We start from the raw sequence: 23592 nt of genomic DNA on the forward strand, positions 1-23592 counted from the left end.
AGCTACTATTCAGCACCTATTTTTATATAACATCCAAACACACGCCTACTATCCCCAATCCAAAAGCCACTTTTAAATTAGTATCCAGAACGCTGTGCTTAGTGACCAACAGGCATACCCAGTTATCCGGTGGCCTAATGGTTAGAGCGTCCGTCTCAGATGCGAGAGGTCGTGGGTTCGATCCCCTGCAGAGTTATACCAAAGACGTACAAACATGGTATTAACCGTTACCTCGCATGGCGCTCAGCATTAAGAGGTTAGTGTTAGGACTGGTTGGCCTGGTGTCAGGATAATGTGACTGTGTGGGGCATCATGCTACATGTCTGCGGCATGACGCCCCAATGCTAGACATAACTCTAAATTGCCACAATGCAGACATTGTAGCGATATGACTGAAAAATTGTTAAAAGCTACGTTAAAAATCCAAGTCATACACACACAGTCATCTACAATCCAGCAACTCAAACTATACCATCTAACCATTAAACCCACTTTGACAATCCACAGTAAATAATGCTTATGGTTTTCTTTGCCTCTTGCATTTAATTACAATAAAACTAGAATATATGCATCATCATTTTGTTTATGATCAGTGCATGTTTAAAACATTTTGAGTACAATCTCAAACTGGTGCTCAAAACCAAAAGACATAATTTTAATATACGGGGGATACCAACATGGCTGAAAATATCTTTTTAATAGATGAAGAAGAAAAAAAGTTAGGAATATCCGTAATGTTCTATTATTCCAACGTTATTGCAGCCAAACTTGCAGAATGATAAAAGCTTGGGATTTGAAGATTGGGCTTGAGTTTTGTGCCCCACAAGTTTTAAGAATATAGAGTCAGAGATGTTGTAGGAATATATGGCTTGCTACGCTTGGGCCTACATGTACATCTACTGTGAAGTCTAACAGTTCTTAAAATCTTAAAACGAGCAAACGAAGAAACAATTTATCAGAACAGCGAATCGATAACAAAATAATCAGTGTAGATGAGCACAGCCAACAAACACCTATGACATGAGAAACGGCCAACAAAATCTAGAGTATTTGTTTCAAGCCTGCGTTAGCAGCCATTTTGAACTAAAATTAAAAGTATTTAAAATATTCACAAATCCTCTTTTTGGGTAGTCATGTAAATGACTTGGCATATATATTAGTAGCTAAAATTTCAGAAACTTCGTCAAACTTAATTTTAGATAAATTAGTGATAACACTATAGTTCTTAAAAACAACTTTTCTCGTCTGGTATGATAGAAAAGAAACAGATTCTCTCGAATGGAGTTTGTATGCAAATATATCCATTTTATACTTAAAGCACATGGATTTGAAATAGTTACATGTGTGCGACTGGTCGCCTGTGTCTAAGACTGGGGAGCACATTTCTCAATAAATGTAAGGATGTATTTTTGAACTTTAAAAGATACTAATTACTTTATAAACAACAATTGCAGGGCAAGGGGAGTAACTCGAAATCTAATAGAAGCTCTTTACAAAAGAGGTACCAGTTAATGTTAGCGATCGAAGGCTTGTACATGGCAGCAAGGAATATAAATATAACAAGGAATATACGAAAGTGTTGAAACATCAATTTGAGCAGCTTGCAAAGTTAGTTATTGACAGATTCAAAAGTTTTTGTATAGATGAGCCATACGTATATTGGCCTTTACTAAAATGGATATAACAGTATAATGTTTGCAAATCTATTGTGCTTCAAGTTCAGGTGACATTGGGAACGTTTTATGATCATTTAAAAAAAAAAAAATTGAAAAGAAATATGAACACTGTAGCCTGTGGTTAATGAAGTTAGTACTGTAAATGTGCCTAGTAGTGGGTGGACAGATACGTCTGTTATTACGGAAACAAATCGGGAAGGTTGAGAATTGATTACTATGTAGACAAACCCAATCATCTTCAGTAACAATTCCTAATCGTCAACGTGTCCCAGTTAGACTCAGAATCCCTGATTCGTTTAAATGGGTTTCTTTCCAGTTCTGAATTTTAATCCAGGATGAAGTATTTTAAACATTTAAAACGATAATGTAAAGTATAAAAGCCAGGACACTTTTCCAAAAATTGGGAATAACAGGTCCACTCTTGCATCTATTTTCAGTAATCACTTGGAAACCAGTAGTTGTGATATCCGAGGAGGGATTTCTCTTGCACTCCGCTTTCAGTGATAGAGCATTTAAGTTAGGAGTTCGCCCAGCTAATTGCTGATAAATACTGGATTTATTTAATAATGACTTTCTCGTGTAGCATAAAATCAAGTACAAGTCTAGAATGCTGTGATATTTGTGAACATAATTTCACATGTAGACTTAACACATGCCTACTTTTGACATTTACCAAAGAACTGCATGTGTATTCATTTATTTCAAATGTTAATTGTATTAAAAATCAATTTTTATATTTATGTTTTGTAAAATATACAAATGTATTTAGAACAAATATTACTGGCTACAGCCATTTGCAGTTTATGAATCTAAAATTAGATACCTTGCAGTAGCAAAATAAGTTTTTTGACTCCTAAGCTTTTGACCTTTTCACAAGGCCTTCATTTAGAGGAATGACGTCCGGACAGGAGTCACATGATCAATTAAATGTTGATCATGTGACAAAATCCTTCTGTACAACAGCAGGAGTTCCAATCTGGAACTGTGGTTCATCACTGGTTTACCTCCATGATTTCAATATCTACCCTAATTTTTCTCCTTATAATCTTATTCTCTCTAGTGAGTAGTCTGAAATTATCCAAAACAAGGTATACCCTGATTCATTGCAATGTTCAACAACTGCTGTCATAAATTCTCTGTTGGTGTAAAAGTGTTCATTTACTCTTGTTTCATGGCTTCTAGCTCTCTCCCAAATATTGTCCTTTCCACAATTATCACACTGGAGCTTCTAGATGATTGTACACTTCTCATTCAAAGGAGTGTGGTCTTTGGGAGGTACCAAGATTGAACGGACGGTGTTATAGAGTTTGTGGAAAATATTAGCTCCATGCTTTTGGAAGATTTTCTGTTTAGAATTTTAGAGAGTCCACCACTATTTGGCAAAGGCACAGTTTCACATCTTTTTCCCTTTATTCTTCAGCTTATTTCCCTTTTCTGTTTATGTTTTATGAAAGACAAACATCCAGTTTTTTTAACCAATGACCCTTGAAACTTTCTTAATATGATTGACCTCCATATGGTCTTCATCATTACTAAGAATGCTGTTCACCCAATGCAACATAGCTCTAGCCATTGACCTCTTATGTTCAAGATGATGGTTGGAGTTGAAGTTCAGATACTGGTCTGTGTAAGTAGGTACGGTAAATCATAACTTTTCTTCCTTCATCATCTATAATGTAAACACAAGTATCGAAAAATGGATTTTAGTCCAGATGTAATCAAAAAACTTACTTTGCTACAGAAAGGTATCTATTTTTAGTTTCATAGATATCTATGTTCGTGCCTGTATACTTAGTATTTCCCCCATCTTATAATAAATACTTGTTAGAATTTCTGTCAAAACCTTGTTATAGAATTGCACTAACAGTTTTCCTTACATTGATTTGACACCAATGGCTGTTGACTCTTTAATGTATATTATAGCAAGGACTTATTTATTATGATTACACACACACGCACATACACACACACTTGTGCTGATGGTGTTATCAGAGATTTCCATCAACCTGATTGGCTTCAAATCCCTTATATATCAGTCCTCTTCCTTTACATAAGTGTTTCAACCCCCTAGGGTCTCCCATATGCACAATATTTTGATTGGTTTCTTTATCCTTTTTTGTATGCATGTAATAAAAATATGGTTGTTGTTGTTGTTGTGGGGTTTAACGCCATTTTTTAGCACACGATAGGCTATAAATGGCGGCCAGTATCAGTGGTGGAGGAAGAACCAGGGAAAACCCCGGAAAGAACCACTGACCCACAAGAAGCTACTGGCAAGCTTTCACACATACCCACATTGGCTGAATCCAAGGCTATGGTACATAAGAGGCTTTTGCCCAAACACTTACACCTTTGTTTAATTCTTTGTACACTCTGGTTTAGTGAGTCATACATTTGCCTTTTATTTAATAATGTCCAATGAGTTTTCTTTTAATAGTACAAATTAAACTTACCATTAGGCCTAAGTGAATCGATTGCTATTAATGAACCAGTCTTCAGTTAAACTTTTTTAATCAGTGGTATTCTATACCCAATTAGTTAGATGTGGATTACTTTCAGTTATCTTTGAGCACCCAAAGTGCTCCTGAGTTGACTTACTTGACAAAGCTTTTGTAAAACATCCAGCAACTAGCTTACTTAGATGCATGAGAAATCCTGGTTGTTACTTCAGAATGAGGCTGATAAGGTAAGATCAGAGTTCAAAGTTCCAAGAAAAGACAGTGGCGGTCAGATTGGTAGAGAAATTTCCATGGCTAAGAAAGAGCGAAAATTATGTCAGATGTTGTAAATGGTATTTGTTCTTGGAGTGTGTTAAGATGAACTCTTTCGTTAATAGAAGTACTAATTTGAAGTTTTCACCTGATATGAGATGAAAGCTGACAGGGAGATTGTCCTGGGAGGAAAATGCAATGTTAATGATTGTGATTGAAACAAAATTGGATTAGGATGCAGACAAAGACCAAGCAGCACATCACAAACAAGGAAAATATATCTCTCTGTGCAATACCAAAATAAAGCCTATATTGTTTGTTATCTTACTCAAACCTAAAAGTAATTATTTCTATTTGTTGGATTGCATGAATTATATATTGGAACTTACATGTATTTTAATTATTACACAGGGGCTGGGACTGCATTATTTGTTTGGTCATTCCCAGGATCTGCCTAGTGGGCCTGCCATTTTTTGTAGACAGGAGATCTTGACTCGATTTTGAAAATCAAATGAAATTTGTATTATGCACAGTAGCCACATTTTCTAAACACACACACAGACACACACATAAACATAAAAAAGTAAAGTCATTCTTTTAACTCTTAAAATATGAAAACTTTTTTTATTCCAATTTGAGAATTTTATAGTGATGATGTCAGATTTTAAACAATTAGTGATAAAGAAAAGAAACAATTTAACTGCTTGTTTGTTTGCAAAACTGCAAGCTTCATGTGACAATAGCTGATGATATGAGCAGCATAGTAAAACCAAACATGCATGGTGTAATAGGAAAATGTATCATTATGATTACCATGATTACAGTTATGTTTATTATTAATATTATTATTATTAATATTATTAATAAAAAGGGAAAATTCTAAGTAAAGCTGGAGATTCTTGTGTTATTAACATTGTAAACAGTAAAACTGATTTGATTAAAGTTAAAGTGTGCGAAAGGTAAAGAGTAAGTATGACCTCACTCAAAATAAAGTTATGTAGTAGACTTATGCATCAGTATGAATGATCCCAAATAAAATCAGCATTGATGTCTGGATTGCTAGATGATCAAATTATTGTGATAAATTTCATACTGTTCAGCAAGATAATTGATCTAGTAAAGTAAAGTTGCCAATTTTCACCTGTGCAGTGGATTCGAGTGCATGTAGGCATGTGAGAGCTTTGTAAATACACATATTCACCATAAAACTAATACATGGCAGTGTAAAATCCAGATGGAAACCTTTTAAATAATTTCTGAAAACTTTTAGAATGTACAACCATGAATACAAAATTGAGAATTCTAGAACAATGCAAAACTTGTAATTTCTATTCTGAATGGTAACAAAATCACTTAGGATGTAAGTTTCTTTCATTATACTGTCAAGACCAAACTTGTTTTGCACAATATATTTGTATGTAATGGAGCCAATGTCAGTGGGAGGAAATTTGTTTTGACACCGCTCAGCAAATTATTAACTTACTCTGTAATTACTGAGATGCTATTTTGTAATGTTCTTTATTACCCCCAAGCTGACAGTTAACATACTTTTATAGTTTGCCTATTGCATCATAATTAGAAATAAAGGTTCACTGGTGCAATTAATGGGTACATGCATTGGAAGTAGAGGGAGAGAAATGGGAAAGAAGAATACAAAATTAATGTAAATAGAATCAGTCATTGGAATAATGTAAATTGTTGTTGTTGTGGGGTTTAACGCCATTTTTCAGCACACAATATGCTATACATGGCGGCCAGTATTAATGGTGGAGGAAGAACCCGGAAAATACCACCAACCCACGAGAAGCTGTTGGCAAGCTTTCTCACATACCCACATTGGCCGAATCCAATACTCGAAACCCAATGCAGACAGAGGTGAGATGGCAATGATCAGCAACAGATAGCGCTTTAGACCGCTCGGCCACTCTGGGGCCCCCATGTAAATTGTGAGCTTCCAATAATAGATTCCTTGACTTCCATTTTGATCCCTTCTGTGGTTACTCGTTTGTCGGAGCATTAGCCTTGTAATCCAATGGTCAGGTCAGCAACCTCAACTTTAGTTCCTTGGCTTCATATAGCCAATAATGTATTCATTTAACACTGAACTTAACCGACCTGAAGATCAGGTTTTGAAAGTGATCAGGTCCCTTATGAACAGGAAAAATGTGGTAGTGATCAGCATCCATCATGAAAGTCTTGTCAAAACTACTACTGATTTGATGGTCATATCATTATAGGATTTTCACTAAAAGACTTATGGCGTACAGCTGGTCCTAAGTAAAAGAGGTGCCAATCAAATGTTAAATATTTGTTGTTTAAAGACATGACAAATGAAATTTTAAATTTTACTTATATTGATCAAAAACTTCAACTTGAAACTGATTTTAGTATATGTCTTATCTTTTACATCCTTACCAAAAGGTGTGGTATAATATGTAATTATGTCCATCCATCTGCCTATCTGTTATCAATTTCTTTTCTGCACAATATATGGAGTTAGCACAGTCTATTGCTATAAAGCTGGGGCCCCGAGTGGCCGAGTGGTCTAAAGCGTTCTTCGTTACGGATCACTGCCATCTCACCGCTGTCTGCGTGGGTTCGAGTCTCGGATTCGGCTAATGTGGGTATGTGAGAAAGCTTGCCAGTAGCTTCTCGTGGGTCGGTGGTTCTTTCCCGGGTTTTCCCGGGTTCTTCCTCCACCATTAATACTGGCCGCCATGTATAGCCAATCGCGTGCTGAAAAATGGCGTTAAACCCAACAACAACAACAACAAAGCTATAAAACTTTATGGATGGCTTGCACTTATGAAGATACCTGTTGATTTCAAGGTCAAAGGTTACATCACTGACCAAAAGAAGACAATTTTATTTGCACATTTACTTCAATTGTCCACCATCAGTTGGTTGTTTCATTTGTTTTTAAAACATGAATCACTGGGTTTACAGTTTAAAGAGTGAATAAAGAATTAAAATTAATTTTAATGTTTTAGTAATTAAAACCATACTGACAACTGATTCTGAATGCTTAAATATTTGAATTATCATAATTCATTAAGTGTATATAGACCAATTATCTGTTCATGGATCAAATGGACTGCATGTATAAAAGGATTAAAAGTCTGTGGATGCCTGTAAACAGTATCATTTCAATTTGAAACTGAATGTAATTTGCATCTAATTAAATCCAGTGATTCATGTTTTAAAAATAAATGAAACAACCAACTGATGGTGGATAATTCAAGTAAATGTCTTTGAATATAAAACCTCATGTTATGGGATCTTGATAACTGAATGCATGATGAGCCAGATACAGGTAGATCTAAACAGTTTACATGACCCAGGAGCTCAATCCCAGGGAATATATGATGGACTTCAGGGTCAATATCTTTTTTATAAATAAATTTGTCTTTTCCATGCCAAATAAGTGAGTGTGTGTGTGTGTGTGTGTGTGTGTGGATCACATTTAGTTCCAATTTTTGTGACACAGGGGCTATTATGTCCCCATAACCTAGGAAATTAAGTTCTTACCTCTAGGGAAAGCTGTTTGGGCATTAACTAAGCAAGTACCAATTTGACATGTGTCAACTCTTGGTCTTCGATCACATATAATAATTCAAGGATATTGGGACATACGTCTCAGGAGTTATTTGAACTTTATGTCACAATCCCACAACAGCAATCAAAATTCTTAAACTGTTGGCACAACCTTCACTCATTAAGCTACCATGGACTTAAACATCATATGTGTTGATGTAACCATACAGTAGGAGCTTACAGACATTACACATATATATATACAGACTCTATCAGCTTATACCAGTCTGATTAAAATCAGATCTCCGCTGCCCTACATGAAGACGTGACAATGACTGCTTAAGGATTTTGTCCTGGTGACCATTGAATTGGTCAATGGAAATGCAGCTTCAAAACTCTGAAAATGAATCAAATCATTTGGTATAAATTCATGCTTTCCATCCACACTGATTGGGTGATAAAATCAGTGATTATGGTAATAACATAGCTTACCAGAACATGGCCCTTGGTGGTTGCTGTCAGATCTTCATGTATAACACTGGGGAGTTGATTTTAACCAGATTGCAGCTTATCCTAGCATTTCCTAACAAGATTGGATATAATTAATTATAGTATTCTTCCAGTTAATTACTCCTTTAATTCGATCAAGTAAATACAGTATATCATTGAAAATTGCAGGGAGCACAGTGAAAAGAATTGGGTTTCACCAGCTTGCCTGTGGTGTTACAATAAACACTCTTGTTTGACATCCTAGTTAGTAGAACTAAGAATTTGGCAGCCAATGAAAGACCAACAACAGAAAAATGATCTTTCAATTTAATGCATGGCTTTGAATTTGTAATGTTCTGTGTTTGTTTTCCCTTGCAGGTGAAGCGCACATAAAAATGGAGAATAGCCCAGAGATGATACAGGCATTAAAAATAGTGCTCAAATGTGAAATTCAGTCTCTTGTAAGTTTCTTTTGTCCTATTTTTTCTAAATGTATAATTATGGAATCATACTGAAGTAACTTAAATATTGAAATATTTAAAAAGTTTCATTTGATAGGCCTTGTTTTGTATGCACTGCAAACCACGTTTCAGTCTTGTCCATTTATCAGTGCGTGTGTGTGTGTGTGTGTGTGTGTGTGTGTGTGCCTTCATCCATCAGTTGGTCCTTCTTGAGTTTTACTGACACTAATTGAGAGAGGCTGTTCATGTTTGGTAGTTGGTATCAAGAGGTTGATTAGGCAACAATAAATATATGGATAATGGATATAGCTTTGGAGGATCAGGGATGCATACAATAAAGTTATGGGTCATGGTTGCAGCCTGGGGAGGATCAGGGTTGCAGACAATAAAGATATGAGTAATGGATGCATCCTGGGGGGGATCAGGGATGCAGATAATAAAGATAAGGGTCATGGTTGCAGCCTGGGGAGAATCGGGGATGCAGACAATATAGATGTGAGTAATGGATGCATCCTGGGGAGGATCAGGGATGCAGACATTAAATCTATTTGTAATGGATATAGCCTGGGAAGGACCAGGGTTTCAGACAATAAAGATATGGGAAATGGATACAGCCTGGGGAGTGTCAGGGATGTAGATATTAAATATATGGGTAATGGATATAGCCTGGGGAGGATCAGGGTTTTAGACAATGAAGATATGCAAAATGGATACAGCCAGGGGAGGATCAGGGATGCAGACAAATAAATATGTGGGTAAAGAATACAGTCTGGGGAGGGTCAGGGATGCAGACAAATAAATCTGGGTAAAGGTTACAGCCTGGGGAGAATCAAGGTTGCAGAGTTCTATCTACAGATGGCTTTATGTGAGTCATTTGACTCATCAAGGCAAAAAACAGTGTCAGAATCCAAACCTATGAGTCTTATTCAAGCCAATGATCAGTTTTTAGCAGTTTTTAAAAATAATTATATTATTTAAATGCACAACAAAAATATTGGTTATGTAATGTAACTAAAGCCAAAAAGGTGTTTCTCTTGCCAGAAGCATCTGAACATTCTGTTTATTAAAAATTTTGTTGATGGTTTCATGTCATCAGAATTAATCTGCACATATATGAAAAGGTGTTTATTTTTGGCTATGTCAGTGCTTTCATCTGCCACTGCTATCACAAGTGGCGAATTTTGCAGGTCACATATAAGACTATCCTCAACAACGTTTGATAGACTCTCCAGTCACTCTGAACGGGTAGTAGCCAAGTTATACTGATTGGCAGAATTCTTCAAAATGACAATGGCATCAATTTCTTTGGCTGTTAAGTGGTGTATTAAATTAAGAAGACATTTGTATTTTATAAAAGGGATGTCTTCTACACTCAGCCAATGTATACACTTAAGTAGACGTTTCACTGCTATGTCTTGTTTGGAAAAATGTTCTTGTAAAACTGCATTCAAATCTTCCTGGTGTTATGGACCTTCAACCATCAGTTTGTGTTCTGGCAACCCAGCATGCTTTGCCAGTGTGCTGTTCTGAAAGGTGGTTTTTTTTTGCACATTTGGTCATCTTATGTTACTTGTTTAGGCTTAATAAACAGCAACACAAAAAGAGTGAAAACAACAAGCTTTGAAAAATTATAATAAATAATTGATTTCCCTGGAAAAATAATGTAAAATGAAAATAAATAATGTACAGTTTCAAGAATCAAATCCAAAAATAATCCAAGAATAAAATTTTAGAAGTCCTAATAATAAAATGTTCTAATGAATTCAAGTTTGGGTCCCGACGAAGAATCCAGGATGGAAGGCAATGTTGCTGTGTAGAAACACAATAATTAATCCTCCGGTCTTGGAAATCCAAATAAATATTTTAAGAAATGTCTTTGTTTAATAATTCTGTATGAGCACAAAATAATTCCAGAGAAATCAATTAATCTTTTAGAATCCAAAAAATTAAAATAAAACTCAAATTCAAAACTAGTCACAACAGAAGAAAACTTGACATCAAGTGTTTCAAAGCCCCAAAAAGTCTCAGATCTCTTTCTAAACATCACTGTTAATAATAAGTATTTTACAATTTTGGAAATGCCTAATTCAGAAAAAGAGGATCACGTGATCATGTTACATCTAAAAATCACGTAGCCCCTGAACCAATCATTTTTCTCCGAGAATAAACATTGTTTACTTGACCCTCAATCAAGGACAAGAACTAAGTCAAAAATAGAAACTACATGTATTTCTATTATTACGTATTTATGGAAAGATTCAGGTAAAACTGAATTTTCTGGAAATATCAAATTCCTAGTAAACAAAATTACATTAAATTGACATGTAAAGAAAGTAAAAAAGATTCTAAAACCCACAAACAATCAGATCAAATCAAACCCAAATTAAATTGAATATAAATTAAATCAAATATATGTAACAGTCATAGAGGTATTTTTTAGCCTCTGTACATATATGGCAAAATATAAAGGCATATTCACTAAACATAGCCACCGTGTTTTCAACTGTTACTGCACAAATTTTTGATGATGAAGTCTCCACTGGTTCAATTACAATACTATTATCATCAGTCAGTCATAAACGCTGTCCCAAAAATAATTCTGTTTCGGATCAATTTTAAATTTTTGTCTTGGGCACCATTTTCAGTTGAATGCTGATGGTATCTTGGAACAATGCAAGGCATACAATTGAGTGAATGAAAATTATTACATCATTGCATGACAAAGATGAGCATTAAATAACAGTTTCTCGTGAGAATCACTTTAAAATCACATGTTTATTTTCCCCGTTTTTTGGGTTGGGTGATTATACAGTTGTAACATCCTGTTGACATGTCACATAAGGTTAGATCCAGGCTCCACACTCAATTGTAACCCTATGTATTATGATAACATTAGCATAAGAAATAGATGTGTGCTTGTTTTCCCTGTTTGGGAGAGTTGTAATCTATCCATTAAAGTAGTTAGACCAAATTTTTGTTGATCAGCAATACGTAACATTGGGGTGCATCAATTTACATACCGGCAACAATTTTTGTGCATCAGATTGGAAAAGTCTGTGTATTGAATGCATGGGTAGATAAAACACTGAAGATATGGAAATTGAATACAGCCTGGGGAGTATCATTGATGCAGACAGTAAAGATATGGGTAATGGATACAGCCTGGGGAGTATCAGTGATGCAGACAATAAAAAATATGGGTAATGGATACAGCCTTGGGAGGGTCAGGATGCAGACAATAAATCTGGGGGGAATGGATGCAGCAGAGTAGTCAGATATTCCTCATACTCTTGCTACCTCATTTCAGATATTTGAACAGTTACTTTACTGTAATACAGTGTTTGTTATGGTTATTGTTTTTGTGCGTTTAGTATTTTGGTGTTACATGTTTGGTACAGTGATGCCCAATGTCCATATAAATGTTGTTTTGCTGTATGTGTGGTGAGTGAGTAGTATGTGAGCTGCTTGCACTGCATGTGCCTAACATGCAACCACCAATTTCTATTAACAAGTTCCCTGTTCCATTGTTCACTTCTCCAAAGACTTTCCAGGATTCAACTTCAACATTTCTGGGTGCAATATGTAACTCAATACTTTGTAAATGGTATCAAAGAAAGTAACTATTGTACATCAGAATACTACATGGCGTTGGTTAGTTTTTAGGAGTTACATTGTGATAGCTTTATAATGATTCCACGCCTTGTCATTTATTGATTTGTCTATGTGTGATAGATTTGTTTACTTTTAATTATTTATATATTTCATATGTACATGTTTTAGGACTTCTGTTGATCACAATGTGTGATTAAATCCCAAGAACCCACGGAGGCATAACTTTGTTATTTCTCCCATATACTTTCCACAGGTATTACATTAGTATCTAGATATCTAAAACGGGGTAAGAAAGGTCAGAGAAACTCTGACTAGAGGAAGGAGATATTGGGGATGGTACTGTATATGTGTAGATATTGACAGTGGCTTTCATCTCTGGTATATGTTTTATAATATTATCTTTTGTAAAGTTAATTTTGATAATCTCATACATTTTGCATCTAGTTAAATATAAAAGCTCATAAACTTTGTTAGATTTGTGTCGCAGAACTGTAACTGAGTGGGTTTCTGGATGAAATGAACAAGCCAAACACAATGTAAGAAAGATGGAAATTTATGAATGAGTTAATAATGATAAATATATGATGTAAAAAAAAATACAATTGAAAATAAACAAAACAAATATTGAATAAAATGAAGTGCAGATCCAAGAACCCTCATGGGCTGCACTTACCCCTTAAACAGTATGCTGTTCAACAAGAACAAAATTATAAAGATTCAAAATAGTCTTTGAAACAACTTAAGAGTCAAAACAATCTGACACACCTAAAGATTCAAAATAATCTTTGAAACAACTAAAGATTCAAAATAATCTTTGACACACCTAAAGATTCAAAACAATCTTTGAAACAACTAAAGATTCACAATAATCTTTGACACAACTAAAGATTCAAAACAATCTTATCATGACTAAGATTCACAATAATCTTATCACGACTAAGATTCACAATAATCTTATCACGACTAAGATTCACAATAATGTTATCACAACAGACAGCGTTGTTCTGGAAGCTCCAGATGACTCCAAGAAACTTCAGACGGCTTCGTACAGCTTCGGACCGCTCTAGTTATATTCACTATAACATTTCATATACATTCACAGCTACAGACAGTCAGCTACCATAATAGTCAGCTACTATAACAGTCAGCTACGAACACAGTCAGAATCATCTTCCAATACAGAAACAGCTTCCAACACAGACGCAGCTGCCAACACAGACACAGCTGCCCACACAGACGCACAGACACAGCTACAGATTCACATACGCAGACGCACAGACGCAGCTATAATAAAACCAAATGGGACATAATAGTTTATGCACAATTTCTATATATATGATATTACTTTAAATATCTGCGGCGTAATAAACATTATTACGCTATAACACAGTACAAACCGAATAAGCTTCGCCTATCAAATAAATAGAATGCAAATTTAACACTTACCCCTATGGCTGGAGAATAAAGGAGAGTGTATACTCCTTGACGTGATCCAAAAAATGACCAGTGTGGTTTTTCGGGATTCATCTTACTTAAATCCATAGGAGAGTGAGTACAAGTCGGGGTAGAATACCCATGCACCTCATGTTAATCATGATACCCGACACAAGTAATCTGTGGCTAGGTACATGATATACAGTCACTTACCTGGAAAAACATATTCATCCTATATAACGTTGTACACATGTACAACAAGAAATAGTCTAATTGTTTTAAGACAAAACAAAGTTATTTCTTTGCCTTATTCTGTGACAATTTGATTCATAGATTTTACTCCCTTCATTTTTTTCCACGAGTAATTTTTTTATGCACCAAAGTTTTCAGATGGTTGTTGTTGGGAATTTCAATTTTAATAGCAGTATCAAATTACTTGCTATTATTACATTGCTTTTGTTTTTTAATTATTCCTGTCACTAGTTTCCAGTCCAAGGCAAATATCTTCATCATCTTAATAGACTTTGCGTGCATCAACTATTAATCATATCCTTTGTTTTTTTATTGATATTTTCTCCCCAACTCTTGTATTTGTTTTGGTTATCTGTGTCTATTTTCATTAAATTTGATGGTTTTAAGTACTTTGTGAAGTGAAGTGATGTGATGCTTCTCCACTTTTTCCCTCACTTATTAACTGGTGGAAGTTATTAGTAACTTGTGGAAGGGTAAATATTACCTATATTATACTTGTTCTGGTAAATTACTTATTCTTTGTATTTCCTTTAACTTTTCAATATATCCCAAGGTGTTTGTAAATGCAATAATGAAAAGGTCACTTAGAGTTTTCACCCAACCTGCCTGGCATGCACTTTTTGTGTATGCATGGATGGATGGCCTGTTCGTTGCATTTGATCTGATGATGCATGCAACTAGTGGAAAGTTGCTGCACTAATATAGACAGGAAATGACCCACTTCTTCCTCATTATCACAGGAAGACTCCCTCCATTTCCAGGAGGGGTCTAACCCCAGTTCCACAAGGGTGGGATGATTGACACTTGGAAGTTGTCAACTTGTATTAGTGAGGGATCTTTGGCCCTTGCTGTTAGAGGAAAACTGCTATCAAGCAATAGCATGTCCCACATTCTTTATGCTAGGAAAGTGCTCTCCATGCTCAAGGGGTCTTGATCTTAAGACTCATGTTTGCTGGAGTACTTTCCTGTTGAGTGTGTTGATTTCCATCCTGTGAGATGGAAGTATTTTGAGTGAACTGTTTAAGAAACTGTACCAGTTAAGATTGTAAGTACTGATCTCCTGGCATCTATCACCAGTCATGAAATACCAGGCATCTGTCACTAAGGTTCATAGGGGTGTCCTATTGAAAACCTACAGATGCATTGATGGTGCACTTTTTCCTTGATCTTTGAATATTTATTGTTTTAACTTTTGAGAACATCAGTGCTCTATTGCACTAAATCTCTGACAAGATGGTGACAGTATTTTGAGAAAAATTCACAACTACACTAAAGTGAAAGTGAAACAAATTTGTACATATGTTGACACTTAATGAGTGTATTGCATTTCAGGAGGAATTGTTTTATATTTTTATGTTGACTAAAATGATCATTAAGTTTATTATAAATAGTTTGCTGGTTTGCATGCAAATAATACTTGCTACATGGATGTAGGAGGTTGCAGTTTCGAATCCAGTACGAGTCATACCAAAGGCTTATAAAAATGGTATTTGAACTGCCTCAGCATTAAGAGGTTAGTGTTAGGACTGGTTGGCCTGGTGTCAGGATAGTGTTACTGGGTGGGACATGATGTTACATGTCTGGAGCAAGATGTCCCAGTGCTTGATATCACTATAAACTGTCACACCGCAGACATCATAGTGATAAGACTAAAACTGTTGAAGCTATGTTAAAAATCCAAATAACACAAACACACACACAAAATCCAAATCGCATACACACACACACACACACACCAAAATGATAACGTCAAATGTGTCTTTACTTTTGTATCAGAAGAAAGGCAAGTTCTTTGGGTTTATTTTTCTTTTGTAGTTAACTCTGGCTGATTTGTCCATTAACAATCATCAGTTACCAATTGAGTGAAATTATTGATAATAAAGCAATTTGCCTGGAGTAAGTAAATCCCTTCTGACAATGCTTTGTTGTTTTTAAGGATGATAATCCAATTCAGGCACTTATAGAAAGACAAAAAAAAACCCAAGAAAATGGAACTATAAAATAGTGATGAAACGTTTAGATGCACATAACTATCTGTTGTTTGTTTTTAGCTTCAGAGGCTTGCTGACACTGGAGAAGAGTCAGTCGTGGTGACAGCCAGTGCAATAGATGCCAGCACAAGTCATCTATGCTCTACAAAGGGAGAAGGTTTCATTGAATTGTCCAATATAAATGAGATTAAGAAGCAATTCTTGTTTTTCTGTTCTGGTATGTTTTAGTTACAGCATTTACATTTTACACATACTGTGATAGAACAGTTTTAAATCCCGCTGTTCCTTACACCCTATAGAATATGTAACTCTTAAAGTTTAATCTTCCAAAATGGTGGCTTAACTGAGCTTTTTGTACAGATGGGAATAAGAGGATTCTGGTATGTATTGACGGGGATGTTGTGATATGATATGCATCACAATATTGGGGTCTCAATACCATACATAGAGGAATGGAAATGTTAATGAAAAGGAAGTTAATTTTGAAAAGATCAGTGTTAAATCTTGACTTTTTGTATCTTCTAATATAAGATGTTTAAAAAATGGTCCTTATTAGCTTTATATTTTTGAGATTTCTAACTTCATTCTGAAAATTAATGGTTTTTATAAATAAATTTTGAACTTTCCTTTTATGCAATTTTACTCTAATGTCTTTGGAGCTTTGGCATGTACCTTGAGACTTTCCATGTCTGCCTTGTCTCTATACAGCTCTGTCAATAAGGATCAACAGTTTGATTTCATTGTTGTTTTCTATTATTGACCTAACCTCAGTAGGTGGGGTACAAAACTTTATTAAATTTACTTGCTTACCCACTTGTTAAGCTCCACGAGTTGAAAAATGTAATTTAGGTCAACTTTACTGTTCAAGCTTCCATTTTTCTGTAAATTACTTTAAAGAATTTAAACAATTTTAAGTTCTTTTAATAATGGCCTGCTTTAGAAACTCTTCAGTCTCCATGGCAATTATACCATCCATCAAAAAATTTGTTTCCCAAATTATACAGATAATTGGATTTTAACCAAATGTGTTATGCAGCTATTGCAGTGATAACACCGTCACTTGATTTCCAGTATTTGTTGATGTCATTTATAGGAATTATGGTCCCTGATTGTTTATTATACAAATTTTGGTTTCTGCAGTATAACTTTACCAAGAATTGCTGGATTTCAACAAGATTAGAACTTAGTTTTTATTAATTAAACTCTGAACTTCTTTGGTTTCTAGCATTCCATGTCAATCATGTAGACAATTGATGTTCCCTTGATGCCCTACTCTGATTTGCACAGCATAATTTTAGAAGGGATTGTTGGACATCAGCCTACTTTATTGTATATCTTGAATGAGTTGGGATTTCCAGTGTTCCATGTCATTTGGAGGAGTTATGACCCCTGGCACTCTGTTCTCTACAACATAACTATACAAAGGATTGTTGCTTTCAACTAAATGTGATACTGATATGCAGCTCTTTGCTGAGATGTCAAATTAGTCTTGACTTTCAACATTCAACTTCATTTAGAGTTATTAAATTTTGTTTTTTTGCAACATAAATTTACCAAATGATTGTTGGATTTCAACCAAATTAGATGTATTTTATTTCCATAGTTCTACATTTTTAGTTGGAGGAGTTATGGACCCTGAATGCTCCTCCTTCAGGACTGGTAGCCATGGCATTACTTTAAAACAAGTTGTTGAATTTCAGACACATTCAATTCACAGCTCTGTATTAATGGAAATACCAAGGATTCTGATTTCTGGGTCTTTATATTGTTATTTACAGTGGTTACGGAATCTGATTACCAAGGCTTTTTAACTTTGTTTTTTGCAAAATAGATTGAATTGTTGAATATCAGTTGAATTTGGAGTGTGGCTTTATATATGTGTTGATGAAATGTTAGCTGAATTGTTATTTTCAGATAACTTTTTATATTTAGCTGCAGCAAGGAGTTTATGGATCCTGATCACTCACTTTTCTAATAAATAAATTTAAAAAATATATGATGCAACTTCCACAACAACAATTACATCTACACCCAACACCATCAATATACCACTTATGCTGCTGCTATTACTACAGTTTCTTCTACTGTAATTATCGCCAATACTACTACTTACACTGCTTCTACTTTTGGTCATTTCAGGATTCCATGAAGGATCACAGTTGACTCAGGCTAGTAGACGGACAGAATTCCAGCAGTCAAGTTTTCCACAACACAGAAAAAAGAAGTTTTTTCCACATTCAGCTTCCCTCCAGGGCTTATCAGGTTCATTGTCTACCTGGCAAAGTTGCACCAGTGTGCCAGATGTTTCAATGAAAAACACTGTCAAGGTCCCAAAGCAAAGACAAATGTCACATGATATGGATTTGTTTCAGAGAGACAAAGGTAAAGATATAGACTCGGCACCACATATGAGTCATATGAGCATGTACATGTCCCCTGATGGAACTGTTGAATATAGTACAGAAGATTCTCCAGTGGAGATACAAGAGGATTTTCCAGTTGAGAGGCAGGCAGATATTATCAGGAATATGAAGCATTTGGAACAAGCGGGGAACAGGCAGGATAGAGAGAGAAAGGGGTCACTAAAAACATCAGTTATTGATTTATCTGAGGATGATTGCATGTCTGATATGGAGGTTTTAAAACAAAAAACAGTTATTGAGGCACAAAAGACTAGTAAACCATCTAAATCTTACAGTGAAGAGACTCATGTATTTAATAAACCTGTTGGGAACTATGGATATGATGAATCTCTCAATGCTTACAAAATCAGTGAACAATTTTCCAAGTATCACAAACAGGAAGAGCTGCAGTGCAAGGTTAAGGACATGGTAAGCACAGACAATCAAGATCAAAATCAGATGGAATGTAACCAGTCCAGGGATTTAAGTCCTGACCTAAAGAACAAATTTGAAATCAAGGAGGAGCCAGTGGATGGGCCACTTAGTGAGTTTGATGTCAAATTTGACAGGCCAAGCTATCCAGAAAAGGAGTCTATGCACTCATCTAAGAAAGACAGAAGTAAATATATGCGACCTGATGTGGGTGAGCAAAGTGGAGATGGTAGTTTCTCTGCTAGTGATGAAGGGGTATCTCAGATTGCAGCAACAATGCCGACTCAGGATGCAGAGTCTACTGAAGCCAGTGACGCTTCTTTTGAAGAGAAAGGACATCAGGATTTCTCTTCTGGTTTCTCTGATTTGGCTAATAGTGACTGGGGCCAAAATCAAACTGTTGGATCTCATACCTTTGAAACAGCTTTTGTGGAAATTGGCCACATGGCTAAATGTCTGATTTGTGAAAAGGTACTTTACAATAAAAACAATCGCAAGTTTCACTGGAGGTCCCATGTAGGTGATAAACGCTATAAGTGTGACATTTGTGGAAAAGCTTTCACACACCCATCAAATATGCGATCTCACCGAAGAACACACACTGGAGAAAAACCATTCGGATGTGAATTTTGTGAAAAACGATATGGGCGCCGAGATCATCTTGTGGCACACAAGTTAAAGTATCACATAGAGCATGCCAATGTGGAGCTGGCTGATGTTAATACTTGACATTGCGTTGTTGTTAGTTTTGACAACAAAACAAAAAAAATGCACACAAGTATCACAATGTAATCAAATACAAATGTCAATACTTGATGTCACTTTTACTTGGCCATACTGTCATTAATGTAAATAGCCAGCCAATTTACTGGACACCATATTTTTTAAAAATTTTGTAATAATTCTCAGTAGTACATAAAGTTTATAGCCACTGAGTACATTAACACTTATATAAAAAGAAAAAATCATGTTTGAACATTAACTAATGAATGTCTTTCTGATCCTCAAAATCTTTATATACAGTAGATGACCATCAAACCTTGAAACTGCTTTGACTAGCCTAATTTTAGCCCAACTTCCTTTGGCCGCTTCCTTGCTCTTTTATCATTCTACTATCTGCGAGGAACAGACATGGCAGGTAACTAATTCTAAAGATTTTTCCTTTTTTTGCAGTGATCATAATTTTCTTGGTTTTTAAAAACAATTGCTTATTGTGAAGTATTCTTTTCATTTTCAAATACTGGGTACTGTAGTATTTTTATAATTACCTTTCTGTCTTTAATCAGTACAATCACTGATTGTGTTTTGTATATGAAACAATTAGAGTATAATATAAAATTACGGACCAAGGCTGTCATAGTACATTAAAAAATTGCTGAGGCAAAATATTAAAGGTACCCCAAAACATATGGCAAAATGGTAGTTTGCAGAGAGGGTGAAAATTATTTAATACATTGTGCATTAGGAATCTAACTAAAAGGCATTTATGTACATGAACAAAGAGAAGAATGAATCATTGAGCTGCAGGCTGGTTTTCTTTATTTGTAAAAGAAAACACCAAAACAATCTTTTGTACATATTCTTTATCTGCAAGCAATGATGTAATGCAGCATAGTTTGCCTAGATCACTTCCAACTGGCATTTTCATTTTAACACTTGGATAAATGATGGTACTTAAGGTTTTTTTTTTAAGTGGATTGTATATTTATTTCTACTTTATTTATATACAACAAAGAAAAATTAGGTTCATTTTATAAGTACAGAAATTCCTGATCACTTTCTTTTCTGAAATACATTGAGCTATGCAATTACCCTGATGCAGAGGTGGCTGAAGTGACAGACTTGAAGTAACACACAAAGAGAGATTTGTCTGTTTATCTGTTGGGCAAGTAACATTAGAGACAGATATGACTTTATATGTTGGGCAAGTGACACATAGAGACAGATTTGACTGTTTGTTAGGCAAGTAACACAGAGACAGATTTGACTGTTTATCTGTTGGGCAAGTAACATAGAGACAGATTTGACTGTTTATCTGTTAGGCCAATAATACCTAGAGACAGTTTTGACTGTTTTATCTGTTGGGCAAGTAAGACATAGAGACTGATTTGACTGTTCATCTGTTGGGCTTGTAACACAGACAGATTTGACTGTTTATCTGTTAGGCAAGTAACACAGAGACAGATTTGACTGTTTATATGTTGAGCAAGTAGAACACAGAGATTGAACTGTTTATCTGTCAGGCATGTAACACATAAAGACAGATTTGACTGTTTATCTGTTAGGCAAGTACGACTTGTATGACCATAGATTTATTGCTTTTCATTTCTATAACTACTCAAGTAAGGCATGTGGGTAACATATCTGGGTATGTTCTGATGTAAATACATGTATATATTCAAAAAGAAAAATTTATGAACTCTTTTAAAACGTTTAAGCCGCTGTTTGAACCACATTCTAAAGTCTTTCTGACAGAATGCACTTCAGTGAGTAAAGCTTCCTTGTAGCCAAACGTGGTAAAAATCAATGTCACGTAAATTTTGTCTTAAATGAAGATCATAAGGCACCACTTCAGGTTCTGTGATCTTTAATTTCAACTGGCATTGCCATGGAGAAATGTATCCATATCCCATTGGCATTCTTGTGTTTCTTTATTAGTCAGTTCACACAGATAAATATAACACAAATGAAATAATACTACTTTAATGAAATTTGCATTCTTATTATCTGATTTTGTTCTTTGTTACGTGTTTATAGAATGAACTATAGAATTTGACTTGATGCTTGCTTGTACAAAGAAATATAGACCTGTCTTCAAGTTCCAATATTATTATTTTTGTCAGCATTGTTGTTGTGATAATAAACACTGGTTGATGACGAGTTTGATTTCCAGGCATATTATAGATGTGAGTTGTATTTACTTCTCATAATTGTTCACAAAGCTCATTCCTCCGGTAGACATTGCTAAATACTGGTACATGAACTGATGTAGGTGGACACAGTTTCCAAGATTTTCTCCAATGAATATAATAACTGCTCGCCCTAATGTTATGAAATGAAATGTGCTACCTCTCTTATCTGGTCCTCCTGGAAAGATCCAGAAATTTACTTCTTCCCCCTTTTATATATATCATATAGACAATGGGAAGAAACTTTTCTATATTATCTTCCCTTGCCACAACTATTTGTGCATCCTGTATAGTGGATGTTGTTCACCTGAAGCATTTTTTGCTGATGATATCAATATTACATTGCATTGCCTCATGTTATCCATGAAAATTTTTAAATAACTCCTCACATCCACCTGGAGTGTCAGTATAATATTGATAATTAAGGCCATGTCATGGCATTGGTAGCTTTATTTTTATATATTTCTTGATAACATGTTTCTCAAAGTTTGTTGTAAATGTCTGACCTTGTAGTCACACAGTGTATCACTGATACTCATTGTTTTAAATATTTTTCTTGCAGACATTGCTTTGACTTAAACTTTGTTTTAGTTACACATTGTAAATATTTGTATACTTTTTAGAACTTTACATAAAGAACAAAGTAAAGATATAGGACAATAGTTTGACACAGCTGTTTCCGGAGCTTCTTTTGTACACAGGCATGATATTTGCTAAATTCCAATAATTTGCAAACACTGAAGTTTGTATAGAGATATTAGATATACTTGTTAATTGATTCTGCACTTTTTGGATGTAATTTCATATGCATTAAGTCATTGCATATTTTTGAGGGGTCCTGACCTATTTAAACATAATCTGTGGTTATAATAATAATATCGAGAGGATAAAATCAGGCTGGTAGTACTGGTTCTGTAATTTGAGGTAATTAATTGGTTTTTGTGGCTGATAATTCACAAATGAAATCAATAAAAGCTTTTACTTTTTCTGTGTCCTTAGTTATTACTATGTACTTTAGAATCCTTGATACACAAGATTTCTTTTTTTGCTATCCATTGCATTTCTCAAGTTTTTACCATTCTTCTTGATTACCACTGAAGATCTGATTTGTTCCAACAGTATGTTATAATGATTACATTAAGACTTCTTAATTTCAATAATAACAAAGTTTTTCATTCACCTGAAAAGAAACCTATGTCTGAGAACGCTCATATGATTATTAATTGCACTTTATCGTTATCATATCCAAGATGGATCCTTATTGCAGATAGTAACATTTTTGTGTGGTATGTGTTTCGTCACTGCCTCTTGATTTATTTTTATTAAATTCTCAGCACTGACATTGAGATTGTTTGCATTAATTACCTTGTTCCAAGATATGGACAGACGTATTTGTTTTCTTCAGGAGCCACTATCTTTGCATTTTTAATGATAAGTCGTATACTTACCTGTATCCCATCTTTGCTAGCCAAAGTTCCAATATGTTAAACCAGTCTACACCTTGGTGGATCAAGCAGATATTTGAGTGCTTTGTCCTAGCGACATCAATCGGATTTCATGAGTTGCCTCCCTTAGTATATAAAGCCAACTAGCCAATAGCTAGTTACAATGATGCATTGCATTTCGGCCAAAAATGATGAAGGCATTTATCTTTAAAAGAATACTTTGTAAGTTTAAAATTGAAAGTGT

At 34.9% G+C, this 23592-nt stretch overlaps 1 protein-coding gene across 2 annotated transcripts; it reads left to right on the plus strand.

The window, feature by feature from the left end:
- The first annotated feature begins 1507 nt into the window (after positions 1 to 1507).
- On the plus strand, positions 1508 to 22889 carry LOC149794064 (uncharacterized). Of its 2 annotated transcripts, XR_016422945.1 has the most exons (5): positions 1508 to 1608; positions 8789 to 8871; positions 16221 to 16377; positions 18300 to 20879; positions 20957 to 22889. XR_016422945.1 is itself a non-coding variant. In XM_089968006.1 (4 exons), exons 2-4 carry the CDS (start codon positions 8806 to 8808, stop codon positions 19721 to 19723), a joined length of 1647 nt encoding a protein of 548 aa, XP_089824132.1. In that variant the 5' UTR covers positions 1508 to 1608; positions 8789 to 8805; the 3' UTR covers positions 19724 to 22889. The 2 variants fall into 2 exon arrangements, 1 of the variants encoding a protein (XP_089824132.1); XM_089968006.1 differs by having other exon boundaries at positions 18300 to 22889.
- Positions 22890 to 23592: the final 703 nt, after the last annotated feature.

The sequence above is a fragment of the Sinohyriopsis cumingii genome, chromosome 8, assembly GCF_028554795.1.
Source record: "Sinohyriopsis cumingii isolate HCF-2022 chromosome 8, ASM2855479v2, whole genome shotgun sequence".
NCBI classification, from domain to species: domain Eukaryota; kingdom Metazoa; phylum Mollusca; class Bivalvia; order Unionida; family Unionidae; genus Sinohyriopsis; species Sinohyriopsis cumingii.

Bases quoted from the DNA above. Each gene is read 5' to 3' on its own strand.
- LOC149794064 (XM_089968006.1), top strand. From the start codon at position 8,806: ATGGAGAATAGCCCAGAGATGATACAGGCATTAAAAATAGTGCTCAAA. The intron at 8,872-16,220 runs GTAAGTTTCTTT...GTTTGTTTTTAG, and splicing joins AATGTGAAATTCAGTCTCTT to CTTCAGAGGCTTGCTGACAC. The intron at 16,378-18,299 runs GTATGTTTTAGT...TGGTCATTTCAG, and splicing joins ATTCTTGTTTTTCTGTTCTG to GATTCCATGAAGGATCACAG.